At 42.0% G+C, this 14,730-nt stretch overlaps 1 protein-coding gene across 3 annotated transcripts; it reads right to left on the bottom strand.

Annotated features, from left to right (window-relative positions):
• Positions 1–520: 520 nt before the first annotated feature.
• Positions 521–14,695, bottom strand: BLOC1S2 (biogenesis of lysosomal organelles complex 1 subunit 2). Of its 3 annotated transcripts, none has more exons than XM_075841439.1 (6): positions 14,623–14,695; positions 7,269–7,390; positions 6,689–6,805; positions 5,264–5,383; positions 3,921–4,025; positions 521–1,042 (listed from the first exon to the last, which is right to left on the bottom strand). In XM_075841439.1, the coding sequence occupies exons 2-6, from the start codon at positions 7,351–7,353 to the stop codon at positions 1,011–1,013; spliced, it is 459 nt and encodes a 152-aa protein (XP_075697554.1). In that variant the 5' UTR covers positions 7,354–7,390; positions 14,623–14,695; the 3' UTR covers positions 521–1,010. The 3 variants fall into 3 exon arrangements, with proteins under 3 accessions (XP_075697554.1, XP_075697555.1, XP_075697553.1); XM_075841440.1 differs by having other exon boundaries at positions 7,269–7,364; positions 14,623–14,677; XM_075841438.1 differs by having other exon boundaries at positions 14,606–14,638.
• Between the last annotated feature and the right edge of the window lie 35 nt (positions 14,696–14,730).

Here is a 14,730-nt window from a genome sequence, read left to right as displayed (position 1 = left end):
TCCCTGCTAATGTAAAGCATTCCCCCAGCATGACGCTGCCATCACCATGCTGCACTGTGGGAAAGGTGTTCTTGGGGTCACGTGAAGTGTTAGGTTTGAGCCTCACAACGTTAACCATGATGGCCAGCACAGCTCGGCTGTTTCAGGCATCTCCATAAACTTTGATGCCTGTGCATGCCCAACCTCCGCTCCATTTAAACACCTCCTAGCCACCATTTTGTGGCTGGGGGGGACCCCCGTCCTGCTGATCGGTTGGGGTCCCAGCAGTCGTACCACCACCAATTTAGCATCTATCACGTATCCAGTGGATAGGTGAAAAATGCTGTTGGCTGGAATACCCCTTAATTGTGCTCCATGAGAGGTACAAAGTTTGGGATATTTTTTAATATAACCCAACCCTGATCTATTATTCTCCACAACTTTGTCTCTCCTGTTTGGACAGCTCCTTGGTCTTCATGTTGCTTGCTTTGTGGTGTTGCAGACTCCGGCGCCTTTCAGAACAGGTGTATTTTTACTGACATCATGTAACACTTTTATTACACACAGGGGGACATTGGACTATTTTGTCAGAACAATTAAAATAAAATTTCAAATCCATTTTAATTCCAGGTTGTAATGTAACATAAATGGACAGGTTTCGTTTTTTTTTTTTTCTTTCTATGGCCAGAATAGTTCTACACTATTGTATTCAGTTAAAATCGGACACCTGATCTTCCATTATTTGACCATTTAGGTCAATAGGGAGAAATGCAATATCCCATGTTTTGCATGTGATTATTTTTGGTAGAACCGTCCCTGGCAGTTTGCCATTACTGTAATTGATGAATATGTCTGTACGCGATATGTTGCACCATTTTCTGCCTTTTAAGCCATAAAAGAATATCATTCAGTTATTTTGTTAATAAGCTTATATTTAATAGGTGCCTAGTAAAGAGCTTTGTTGAGTCGGACATAAGAATACTCCTTTGGCTTTAGGACTTTTGCAATAGAGTTGTTTTGTGGTAAAGTGTCTATCGCTTCTCCAATTTTTTGAACTTTGCTTCTGTAAGAGAAAGAAACAAACACCAAATAAGAAAATCTTCATGAATAAAATAGGATAATACAATAGTCCTGTGTCCAGAAATGGGCAGCGATTACAGGCAAGGATATTATTTTTTTATCATATATCCAATTTCTCTCCTGCTCACTTCTGCTAATAAATGTAAATCTCAAATTTACACCAAACTCAAGGTTAATAGATTTAAGAAGTATTCTATAACTTACTAGTCCTTCTCTATTAATTAAAATATGAACAAGTTATATGATACGGATATGTTATTATACAATAGGAGATGACAAGTTTGTATTTGTATTTATCTGAAAAACTTTAAAAAATCATTGAAACAAAAAATATGAACAAGTTGATTTTTTTCCCAGTAATTCAATACGTGAAACTCATATTATGTAGATTCATTACACACAGAGTGATTTCCAGCATTTTTTTCTTTTATTGTTGATGATTATGGCTAACAGTTAAGGACAACCCAAAATTTTGTCTCTCAGAAAATTACAATATTGGGTAAAAGTTGTCACACTCTAATCAGATAATCAACACAAAACACCTGCAAAGGTTTCCTAAGCCTTTAAATAGTTCAGTGTGGTTCAGTAGGCGACACAATCATGGGGAAGACTGCTGACTTGACAGTCGTCCAGAAGACAGTCATTGAGACCCTCCACAAGGAGGGTAAGCAACAAAAGGACATAGCTAAAGAAGCTGCTGTTCACAGAGTGCTGTAGCCAAGCATATTAATTGAAAGTTGAGAGGAAGGAAAAGGTGCACAAGCAACAGGGATAACCGCAGCCTTGAAAGGATTGTCAAGAAAAGGCCATTCAAGAATCTGGGGGAAATTCACAAGGAGTGGACTGCGGCTGGAGTCAGTGCTTCAAGAGCTGCGCGCGCGTGCGTACGCACGCGCGCACGCAGTGCCACAGGCTGATCGCCTCCATGCCACGCTGCATTGATAACACCTCAGCAGTGCCACAGGCTGATCGCCTCCATGCCACGCTGCATTGATGCAGTAATTCATGCAGAATCGGAGCCCCGACCAAGTATTGAGGGCATATACTGCACATACTTTTCAGTAGGCCAACATTTCAGTATTAAAAAGTATTTTTGAAATTTGGCTTATATAATATTCTATTATTCTGAGAGACTAAATTTTGGGTTTTCATTAACTGTTAGCCACAATAATAAATGTCAAAATAAAAAATGCTGGAAATAGATCTCTCCGTGTGTAAGGAATCTATATAATAGGAGTTTCACTTTTTGAATTGTATTACTGAAATAAATTAACTTTTTGATGATATTCTAATTCATTGAGAAGGACTAGTACTTACCCAGAGTCTTTTCCCTCTTTACAAAGTCAGATAAAGCACTATAAAAAGAGTACCCATCCACATCTTGGAGATTGTTGCAAAGGCATAGCCCTTTATACAAAGTTGGTAAATTGTACCATACAAGGATGTTCTCTATCCTTCTAATACATCTTGGTGACATAACATCTTAACTCAGATGCAACATTGAGTCATTGGAGTACTTGAAGCAGACCAGACGTTTAATGGCATTGCTTTTAGACGCAAAAGTGTCTCAAATATCTCCACTACACATCTTCCTGTAACAGCTTTCATGAAGGGATTATCCAAGTAAAGCAATTCAAAGTAAGCAAATACTGCAAAGAATGTCACTGCATTGTAGATACAGGTCTGCTCCAAAGTATACCTCCAGTGATCCACTTCATAACCTTTTAGAATATGCACCATAGTGTGTAAATTCAAGTTTCTATTGTAGAATTAAAAAATAAGTACTCAATAGTAGTTTTATTCACTTGCAGGCTGCACACTCCATTCATTTCAGTATAGGGCAGAGTTGGAGGATACTCAGATTACTGCAGCTTTTTATACTGTCCTTGCTGAGAGAGATAAAATAACATGAACAACTTAAGGCATGTTCACATCACCGTTCCTTTACGCTGAGGGGTTACTTTTCACTGGATGTACAGAGAATGTGTCACACACCTCCTATTTTTGGGCTACAAGCCAGAGGAGGTATCTTCGAATTGCCTACCATTGTGCAGTTGCCACAGCTCTGTCGGCAGCGGCTTCCACGCTTCAAGAATACGGTGCCGGTCTTTCCCCTAGAAGAAAGCTCCTCTGCAGGGTCACTGTGAACTGCGCATGCCACAGAGCATGCGCAGCTAAACAGCTAGGACACCTCCAGCGTACGAGATATGGTCGGCTCCCGTGCCTATTTTCCTATGCCCTGTGTGTGCCGTATAGCACCTGTGTATGTGTCTTGCTGAGACACATACACAGATGCTAATAAATATGGCTGCTCCCACAGGAAAACAAAATTATTAATAAAGTAACATTAGGGCACATAAAATAATTTGTTACAATTTGCCCATATATTAATAGATCAAATAAAAAAAAAGCCATTTCGTAACACCTTTCCTTTAAAGACCATGTAAACCTTTGAGGGGCATATATATATATATATATTTAACAAACAGGTCAGTCAGTGTGTTTGGTGAAACTTTATAAATACTTTTTTATTAAAAATTCTTTTGACTTTTTGAGATACAGTTGCTCTGTATGCTCTATACAGTGCAGCTGTATCTTTCGCTATAACCTGAATCGGTCAGTCCCGCGGGAATGACGGGTCCAGTCTCAGCGGGTCCTGCGTCTCTGACACTCAGGATCCACCTGTAATCTATCACATCGAAGTTAAGCACTAAAACATCTTTTGATTTGAATAGTCATCCCTGTATGTTTTACGTCCTAAAAACTAAATGAACAGACAAACTTGCCCATATGTTCTGAAATGTTTGTATGATGATAACATGTTGAATACCCTGTATACTAGTCCAGAAATTGGACCTTACCTAATCGTTTTGAATACGCATCCAGTTTGTATGCCGCATTTTCCAAAGATGCCACTTGTTCTTCTATCTGATTTATTTGTTCAAGGTATGGCTGGAGACTTGCATCTACAGGACAAAATCAATTAGAGGGTTTATGCGGAGACCAAAAATTATTAGCAGTGTATTCCTATATACATTTCCGTCCCCCGTCGTGCTGATTCTGAGATTTTCATAGATTTTTATAGTGCTGCCAGGGGACCGGACGTCTTGTTGCACAGTCATCTTTGATGACAATATGACTCTTCGTCACATGACTGTCCCCGCTGTACTCCATGTAATCGCTGTGCTACTGCTTGTACATAGAGTACAGCGGGGTCGGTCACATGAAAAAGAGTCGTATCATCATCAAAGACGACTGTGCAACTAGACTTACGGTCCCCCGCCAGCGCTGTAAAAAAAATCTACGAAAATCTCTGAATCAGGGCGACGGGAATGTATATTAGCGAGTGTACCCACATACTGCAGTGACTACACAGCTAATAATTTTTGGTCCCAGCATAAACCCTTTAAATACTAAACTGATATCTGTTAATCATAAAACACATTTCTAATTTTGTTCTGCCAATTTTCAGATTAAAAAGGAATGCTTTTACTAAATATTAAATGTTAGAACTATCTGTCCATACATATATGTGACCTTTCAATCAAAAGGGTGCTGGGCATTAAGACAGCATCTCATATAGCTTCAGGATCAATACGATCAGGCTGACAATTGGAAATCTGACGAAGGATAGCCTTCAATATCACACAAAGAGATTTACATCTTGTTTGCAATAATTTATTCCCCTCAAAGAAAGGTGAAGGACTGGACTCCAGAATATACTGCAGTGACCATCAGCTATAGAAAGAATTTAAAGGGGTTGTCCACTACTGAACTGATGACCTATCCATCAGATAGGATATCATTGGTGCGTTTCCAACACCCGGACCCCGCACCGCTAGGCCGCTCCGACTGCCTTCGGGCACCGGATGTTATGGCCCATTATGCGATTACGGAGTCGGAAGCAGTTGGAATAGGAGCAGAGCTGCAGTACACCGCTATTCAGTGGCTGGAGCCAGCTGTTTCAGGCATGTATGTCCGGTACGCGGAGGCAGCCGGAGCGCCTTAACGGTGGTGGGTCTGGGTGTTGGACCCCCACAGATTATGTACTTATGACCTATCCGGTGGATAGTTCATCAGTTGTCCAGTAGTGGACAACCCCTTTAAGGCAAGGCAGAACTCATGTGAACCTTGAAACATCTAGTCAGATATGGCGTCAGGGAAATAAAAAGGTGCGTATGTTAACGTTTAACATTGTACTTACACTTTTTGTTCAAGTCCTTGAGATTTCGACTAATGTTTCCAGAAATATCTTTCATCTCCATATATTTCAAACATGTGAGCTTATTCATATTTTCCAGAAGTTTGTAGTCTTCACTTGTGGCTGAAATAGCAGTTAAGAAAGAATTGGAAATTAGTAGCAGAAGCCAACAAAATCATAGCACTAGTTATGACTGGGACCATACAGCTTCTGCTGCTTCTCCTTCCTTCAGTAAACAAGATTTGGTCTGTGCAGTCAATAGTGTCCTGATTGCCGAACTAATGGAAAGCTACATTTATCCTTGACTTACACAGGAGTTTCAATTATATTTATCAGGCCTTTCAGGGATATATATCTGTGCTATATAGAACAAATCCATATAAAAAAAAAACAAAAAAAAAAAAACACCTTAAAGCAAATGTCTTCCCTTGAGCACCATTTTATTTCTTTTTAATTTAAATAGGTAAAAAATTCTGTCCTAATTAGTTAATATATCTTTATAGTGGCAGGAGCACGGTTTTTCTGATACAGAGCTAAAAAACAACTTTGTAGTTGAAAACTAAACATACAAAATGCACAGAAAATATTCCAACAATTACTCTACTGATCGCCTATGCTTTGATCCTATTTTTATCTTATATTGCAGTTAATACTGAGAAATATATAAAGAATTCTTATATATGTGTTCCAGCTGATCAGCCGTTTCCCTATCCTCCTGTGTCTGGCTGTAAGACAACTGGCTGCAGCAGGAGCCTACCCACTCTGCCCTGTCTGCATTAGATGGTTTAACCCTGCTCTCTTTGCTAATCCCTGCCTCCTTAGCCGATCACCAGCAGAAAATGGAATAGATCAGCAAGAAATGAACCCCTGTATTTTCTTCAGGATTTCTATAAGACTGTTTGTTTCAGAAACATGCATAATATTCTGCAGACTGACAAACACCGTGGGTAAGTTTATCTCCTATTTACTTTTTTCAATAATTTCTAGGTTCAGTTTGAAGAAGACCAGTCGGCTCCCCTGAGATGCATAGAGGAATCTTGAGGACTTTGCTAGGGAGAACAGGGAGGTGTCAGGGAAACAATGTGGCTGGCAACACTTATGGAGGCAATCTAGTTGGATACACTATTATGAGGGCACTTCAGCAATGGCTGAGACAGTGGCAATACTCCAAGCTTTATCTGTATAGGTAAAATGTATGGTCAAGATGGTAAAAAGACAGAGGTAGTGATACATGGTGGCCATTCAAATAAATGAATGACATACAACACATGGCCAGGTCCATCAGAACAAAAAAACACTTTTGGTGAGCAGCTCTTCGCTCTGGCTAATGGGGGACTATATAGGGCATATAGACAGGGGTTGTTTTAGGAGACAACCCCTTTAAGGCTTTAATAAGGGACATACCCATAATTTTAAAATGACACTTACCTATCAGCTCACCCGTGAGGTAACATGACATTTTACTAAACATATCCCTGCAAAGCTCATTGATATCTGCTTCCGGTGGCTCCACCGCCTCTTCTGCTGTTTCCACTGTAGAATCATCTAAAGTGAGCAAAGAAAACATATTTATAAGGCTTAATATGCTAAACTACATCATTCATGCTAACGAGATTTAAAATAAATCCGTGATTATATTTCTTAACTTGAACATTTTTTTAATTGAAATTTTGCATTACAAATGAGATGAGGTCTCCTCCTCTCTGTACCTTTGCTCAAAATTAGCATACTAGGCACCAAGCAGAGCAGCGGGATAATGGCAGAGCCAAAAAAATAAAAATTACAACGCTGGAATGGAGAGGAAGCCAGGATTAACGGGAGGTATGAGGTTTAAACGCCAACAAAAACCCATGACAGGTTCTCTTTAAGCTCTGTTCACACGAGTGACACCGCTCCCATTCATAATGAAAGCTATGGTGCTGTGATAAGTCCGTTGTTTGACAGATCAAATAGACTGTTTAAGGTAGTTTAAAGTTTAATGTGAAAAAAATAACTCCATGCTTCAGACCTTGTGACGTTGGAGGTGGAGATGCAGTAGTTGCCACTGACTGCTCATCTGAAGATAATTTCTCTGCTCCCCCGGATTCTGCCATACCAAGAAACGCTGTGTAGTAGACGAAAAACAATATTCTATGAAAAAAGTAAATATCAGTTACAGGAGAAAGACACTACTAACAATGCTTAGCATACAATATAAAGGCTCATTCCCGTGTTTCATACTCATATTTTCTTTAGCTTGCAAATTAACCATTTCTAGTCACAGAGGCTACTCTCTTATTTACATCGTACCGTACCTTATCAGGTGACTTTTCAGAACAAGCGGTCATATGTGTGTACATGAGGCACAACACTATTTATGCCCATTACTTGTACTCTGCAATTTTATTTTAGCAGTTTTCCCTCTGTAGGCTCTACCTCTATGGAGGAGATTATATAGCAGTAATAAGCAGCATAGATGAGAATCCAGCACTGGGGTGAGATAGAACACTTCTTAAAAGCTGCAACAGCGTCTATGTATGTCTCTCTCATGCCCAATCCTTCTAGAAATCCCCTGATATAGGCCCCCATACACATTAGATTGTTGACCAATCCTGCTGAAATTGGCGGGATTGGCCACGTTTTGTCTAATGTTTATGGGCACCTTAAGAAGAAAATACAAGCATAGAGAGCAAATAGTGTATCTGATTCTTACAACCAACCATATAAATGTGCATGAATTTCCCACAAACTGTAATAATTAGTTACATACAAGACAAATATTACAGAAAGTATGACAAGTATGTGTGAACATTTTCTTTAAGTGTACTTATTTGGCGCAAAATAAATAAATGAACTGTCACATCTTACAACATAATAGTGCAGCATTCCACTCAAGAAAAAAAAACAAAACAACAACTTCTACAATGTGGGACACATCAGGGTTGTCAACTGACAGGATTTTTGTCTAGAAAATGTCACATGCGCTTTGAGAATGAGATGAATGCACTCTGCATCTCTGGCATTAAAAGCATCTCAGCAACCAATCAGAATTCAGTTTTTATTTTGTAAACTGCGCTGGGAAGATGAGATATGAGCTATGATTGGTTGCTCAGGGCAACAACCTGGCATTTTTCTTTTATCGGAGACGGTTTGATCCACGTGGCCATAGGGCCCATGCACACGGCCATATTACACTTCTGTGTTGTACGGATACCAAATATGTTGTCTATAGAATGCTCTGGGCCTATATTGTATCTCTGGTTTTATACTGCGGCACACAGAGCATTTTTTTTATTTGTTATTCCTACACACAGGCCTGTAATCCAGACCGAAATGACTTCTAGGTGATCTCTGTAACTGAAAGGGGCACTACAGTATTTCTAAATCTTGGCTGTATAGCTAAAATAAACTTGGGGTCTCCTTTGCCCACTTCAGCACTGCATAGGATACATTCAGCGTGAACCTGGTTGATTACTTCAGCAAAGTGCGAGATGTCTTATTGACACGCACACGGCAGATTGTTGTTGTTGCGCCAGAATTCTGGCCTAAGTTGCACCTTATTTTTTTTCCTTCGTGAAAATCAATTTACACAGATGTATTATTGATTTGCACCAAAAAGAACAGATGTTTGCTGCTTACTAGGAACCTTTCACAGTATAGAAAAGGGGGCGTGACAGTGGAAAAGGGGCAGGGCTTAGAACGTGTCTAACAAGAAGCGCCAAATTTATCATGCAACGTGCACCACTAATAAATGTGGCGCATCTTCTGAATGCCTGGTCTAACTTTACACGGTCTAAATACTAGGTAGCATTAATACATTTGCCCCAGTTTCCTGTTTCCAGACCCCTTGTAATAACAAAAAAGATTTTTGTTTTTGTTGTTGTTCAGTTTAGAAACCCATCTTTTCATATACTTTATTAGGGATTTCTGAGTTAATAGAGAGGGGTCCTCTAATCAAAATCCTCATCTCTTGTCCATTGTGGAAAGTGGTTACAAAGAGCATCTCTTGGTTTAGAGAACTCGTCCTGTAGATCACTGTGTAATACTTAATTTCCCCTTTTGAGGCAGATTTCGACTTGCCTGCACTTTCTCTGGTGCGTTTTTTTTGCTGAGTTTTTCAGCCGCGGCCATTGAGCGCTGCGGGCAAAACACGCAGCGAAAAACGCTTTCTCTGCCTCCCATTGTTTTCAATGGGAGGTCAGAGACAGAACCACGGGAAGAAAGAGCACGTCACTATTTGTGCCCCACAAGCGTTTTTTTTCCACGCGCAGGAAAAAAAAAAAAATCTGCCTCCCATTAAAATCAATGGGAGGCGATTTCAGACGGTTTTTGGCGTGGTTTCCAAAAAATTCTGTGTATACTAGCCCTTAATTCGCCACACTGTAGGGAAATTGAACTCTTAAACCTCATTCACACATTGCAGATTTGGTTAGTACTTTGCATCAGTATTTTGAAACCAAAATCAGGAGTGGATGTAGGAATGAGAAAAAGTATAAATAGTTCAGCTGTGTTATGGATCCAGTCCTAGTTTGGTCTTCAAAATACTGATGCAATATACTGACCAAATCTGCAATGCGTGAATGAGGCCTGACTGACAGGTTTACCCAGATTATAGCTGATAACTGGGGATCCCAGCTGGAGGACACTTAGTAATCTTCTTATTGTCAAGGGACCCTTCTAATAAGCAGCTCACAAAATGGTGACCGCACACTGCGAACACCAATGTCACCTAAACAGCTAAATATGCATTACTGCTAAATCTACTTACAATACTGAGGTGGTCAGTGCACAGTTTTGATCAAAAAGTGTTCGCCCACCTGCCATGACAAGGCGTCCTCCATAGGTGGGGACCTACTCTGCACATACACCCAGAACTAGGACTAAGCCTACATATATACCTGGGGATGGTAGGATCCAGCATTAAACTAATTAAAATCACCCAGGGCAGAATGGGAGGAGTGCACGACCAACAAGTGGAGGCAGTCACTAACCCCACATATATGGACCACATAAACACAACAAAAGTTTGAACAGCACATTCCAACAAAACGAAACAAAATGTGTATACAGGTGCAAGAACACCGGTGACTGCAAATATACAGCACACAAGGATATTGCGACAGCACACTGCGAACACTAATGCCACCTAAACCACTAAATATAAATAAATATGCATTACTGCTAAATCTACTTACCATACGGAGGTTCTTAGTGCACATTTTTGATCAAAAAGTGTCTGCCCACCTGCCACGACAAGGCGACCGCCATAGGTGGGGACCTACTCTGCACATACAGTGCCAGTTCTGGGTGTATGTGCAGAGTAGGTCTCCACCTATGAAGGACGCCTTGTTGTGGAAGGTGGGCAGACACTTTTTGATCAAAAACATGCACCAAGAACCTCCCTATTGTAATGCAGATTTTGTGTTGTTTGTGTGATCCTTCTAATAAGTAGGTATTCCCCTGCTGCTCTATCTTATGGTGGTCTCCAGTTCTCTCATGCCCCCAGAACTGAGAACAGGCAGGGTAGAGGGGTAGGTATACTTCTTTCCCCACACTGCACCTTCCAGGTCATTCCCCCGGTCCCCTCACTCACATTTCCCTCTTTTGAAGTCCACACCCTCAGACTCTTTCACCCTTTTGCCCTCCGAGTGGCAGTTGTCTACCGCCCACCGGGCTCACCCCGCCAATTCCTGGATCATTTTGCTCCCTGGCTTCCACAGTTTCTATCCTCTGAAACACCCACTCTCATCATGGGTGACTTCAACATCCCCATTGATAACCCAATCTCCTCATCTGCCTCCCAGTTTCTATCTTTAACCTCGTCCCTAGGTTTGTCACAACTTACTAACTCTCCTACACATGAAGACGGGCATTCGCTTGACCTGGTCTTCTTCCGGCTCTGCTCAGTTTCTGACTTTATTAACTCTCCTCTCCCGCTTTCTGACCACAATCTTCTCTGCTTTACTATCAAATATTCTCTGCCTCCTCAGGTCATCCCTACGTATCAGACATACAGAAATCTACATGCCATTAACACTCAGCAACTCATAGACAGTCTACAGTCCTCATTGTCCCCTATCTCTTCCCTCTCCTGTCCCAATCTGGCTGCCAAACTTTATAATAACAATCTCAAAAATGCATTGGATGAAGCAGCCCCCACTACACTCCGAACCACCCGACAAAGACGACGACAACCCTGGCACACGCCTCAATCCCGCTTTATTCAGCGGTGCTTGAGATGTGCCGAACGACTGTGGAGAAAATCGCATTTGGATGCAGATTTCCTCCATTACAAATTTATGCTCAAAACTTACAACTCTGCCCTTCACCGCGCCAAACAAGTCTACTTCACTTCTCTCATCTCCACACTATCTAATAATCCAAAACGCCTCTTTGATACTTTTCACTCCCTCCTTAGTCCTAAAGTGCAGACGCCGATCACAGATCTCTGTGCTGAAGACCTGGCCAATTATTTTAAAGTTAAAATTGACAACATCCGGCATGATATTATCTCCCAGTCCCCTAGTAACATCGATCCCCTTCCCCCCCGCACTCCCTCTTCTTCACTCTCAGCATTTGACCCAATAACTGAAGAAGAAGTCTCGAGGCTCCTCTCTTCTTCTCGTCCTACTACCTGCCCTAGTGATCCTGTCCCCTCACACCTCCTCCAGTCCCTCTCCCCAGCTGTCACTAGTCACCTCACTAAAATATTTAACCTCTCTCTTTCATCTGGTATCTTTCCCTCCGCTTTTAAACATGCCATTATAAACCCATTATTGAAAAAACCAACACTTGACCCATCCAGCGCTGCCAACTACCGACCAGTCTCTAATCTGCCCTTCATCTCCAAACTCCTGGAACGCTTGGTCTACTCTCGCCTTATCGGCTATCTCTCTGCTAACTCCATTCTTGACCCCTTACAATCTGGTTTCCGCACTCTACACTCCACAGAAACTGCCCTTACTAAAGTCTCAAATGATCTCTTGGCGGCTAAATCGGACGGTAAATCCTCCCTCCTGATTCTTTTGGATCTCTCTGCAGCCTTTGACACTGTAGACCACAAACTCCTACTTAACATGCTCCACTCTATTGGCCTCAAGAACGCGGCTCTCTCTTGGTTTTCCTCCTATCTCTCTGACCGCTCATTCAGTGTGTCATTTGCTGGTTCCACCTCTTCTCCTCTTCCCCTTGATATCGGGGTTCCTCAGGGATCAGTCCTAGGTCCGCTCCTCTTTTCTCTCTACACAGCTCCTATTGGACAAACCATCAGCAGATTTGGCTTCCAGTACCATCTCTACGCTGATGACACCCAATTATATACCTCTTCCCGTGACATCACCCCTGCTCTAATACAGAACACCAGTGATTGTCTGTCCGCTGTCTCTAACATCATGTCCTCTCTCTATCTGAAACTGAATCTTTCTAAAACTGAGCTCCTTGTGTTCCCACCATCTACTAACCTCCCTAAACCTGATGTCTCCATCTCTGTGTGTGGCACTACCATCACTCCTAAGCAGCACGCCCGCTGTCTCTGGGTTATTTTTGACTCAGATCTTTCCTTTACTCCTCACATACAATCACTTTCACGCTCCTGTCATTTTCACCTCAAAAACATCTCCAGAATCCGCTCTTTTCTTACGGAGGAAACTGCCAAAACTCTCATTGTTGCTCTGATTCACTCTCGTCTTGACTACTGTAACTCATTACTAGTCGGTCTTCCCCTCACTAAACTCTCCCCTCTCCAATCTATCCTCAATGCAGCAGCCAGGCTCATCTTTATGACCAACCGCTACACCAACGCCTCTAATCTGTGCCAGTCACTGCACTGGTTGCCCATCCCCTTCCGAATAAAATTCAAACTTATTACTCTCACCCACAAAGCTCTCCACAGTGCTGCACCTCCTTACATCTCCTCCCTCATCTCTGTCTACCACCCTACTTGGGCTCTACGTTCTGCCAACGACCTTAGATTAAAATCCTCCATAATCCGAACCTCCCACTACCGTCTCCAGGATTTCTCTCGTGCTGCACCAGTCCTCTGGAATGCGCTACCCCAGACAATCAGATTAATTCCCAATATCCACAGTTTTAAACGTGCCCTGAAAACACATCTATTTAGACAGGCCTATAACATTCCCTAATCTGTCTCCTTTCCATGGCCCTCCATTTAGATTAGTCATCAGAATAAGATTCCCTCACACTCCTTCTCTTCATGTCCGTCATACACGGGTACTGGCTGGTGACCGGCTCATGCAGCTTTATGTTACCACCGCATGTGTATAAAAATGGCCGGACCATTGTACAGAACAAACACTATTACACTTTGTGTCTCCCTTATGTCCTCATAGATTGTAAGCTCTTGCGAGCAGGGTCCTCACTCCCCAGGTTTGAATTGTAAATGAACTTTGTCACTATGTAATGTCTGATATTGTTTGTTTCATGTTCCCTCTAAATTGTAAAGTGCTGCGTAATATGTTGGCGCTATATAAATAAAGATTATTATTATTATTATTATTATTATTATTACTGCCAGAGGAATGGATCTTAATGCTTTAGGCCAGGATCACACGCACGGTTGTGATGCAGATTTTGGGTAACACCGGAGTGGACACAAAAGATGATGAATGTCTTTTTTATACCTTTCCCGCCTTTTGGATCCACTACCGGCTATGGCTCAAAACACTAAGCCGAAAACGGTGTGTGAGATCCTGGCCTTACAGTGGGTTTCCAAATACTATTTCCACACGATAGGTGATAAATGTACCATTACTGGGACCCCCACCAATTAGGTCCCAACCCCCATTCCTCCTCATTGCACAATCGCAGTGAAGGGGATTTTGAATGGAGCGCGGCCGTGCACGTCCACTGCAGTTCTATTCAATGTCTATGAGACCCATGTACACCCAGTACAGCGCTTGGCTGTTTCCATCGGCCCCACAGACGTAGAATTTTGCATCAGTGGACACGCGCGACCGCCGCTCCATTCAAAATCCTCCTCACTGCGATCATACAGTGCTGTTGAATGGGGTCGCGACCCGCACTCTAGTGATTGTGGGGGACCCAGTGGTGGAACTCCCAGCAATCACCTATCCTATCGATCAGGAATAAATGTTCTTGCCAATGTCATGTGCTGAAGTGATAGACTAGTCTCCACAGGCGTTGAGAATATGGCAGTATTAGATATCATGTATGCCCTGACTGATCATTACATATATATACCGCATGCAACTCTAATGCAAAAGTATACTGCACACAAGTAAAAATGGCCACCGCTCTAAAGATAAACTCCTCCACCCTATATGCTAATACGGCAATTCTGCTCTATAGTACGGCTACTACACTGTCTACACACATCAACACTCACACCTGCTCATTACTCTCACCTAGCCGCGCTACTTCCGTATTTACTACTCGTCACGTGCTCAGACACGCCTCCTTCACCTTATACGCAAAGCATTACGTTCGGAAGTAAGGGAGAATACGTTAGCACT

Source organism: Rhinoderma darwinii, chromosome 11, assembly GCF_050947455.1.
Source record: "Rhinoderma darwinii isolate aRhiDar2 chromosome 11, aRhiDar2.hap1, whole genome shotgun sequence".
NCBI classification, from domain to species: Eukaryota; Metazoa; Chordata; class Amphibia; order Anura; family Rhinodermatidae; genus Rhinoderma; species Rhinoderma darwinii.
The sequence above is the reverse complement of the archived record's forward strand: the minus strand, read 5'-3'. Positions and strand labels throughout refer to the sequence as shown.

Excerpts from the sequence above, each read along its gene's own strand:
- BLOC1S2 (XM_075841438.1), bottom strand. Across the intron at positions 5,384-6,688 it reads CCTCACGGGTGAGCTGATAG|CCACAAGTGAAGACTACAAA; the intron begins GTAAGTGTCATT and ends CTGCTATTTCAG. Across the intron at positions 4,026-5,263 it reads CAAGGACTTGAACAAAAAGT|ATGCAAGTCTCCAGCCATAC; the intron begins GTAAGTACAATG and ends TTTGTCCTGTAG.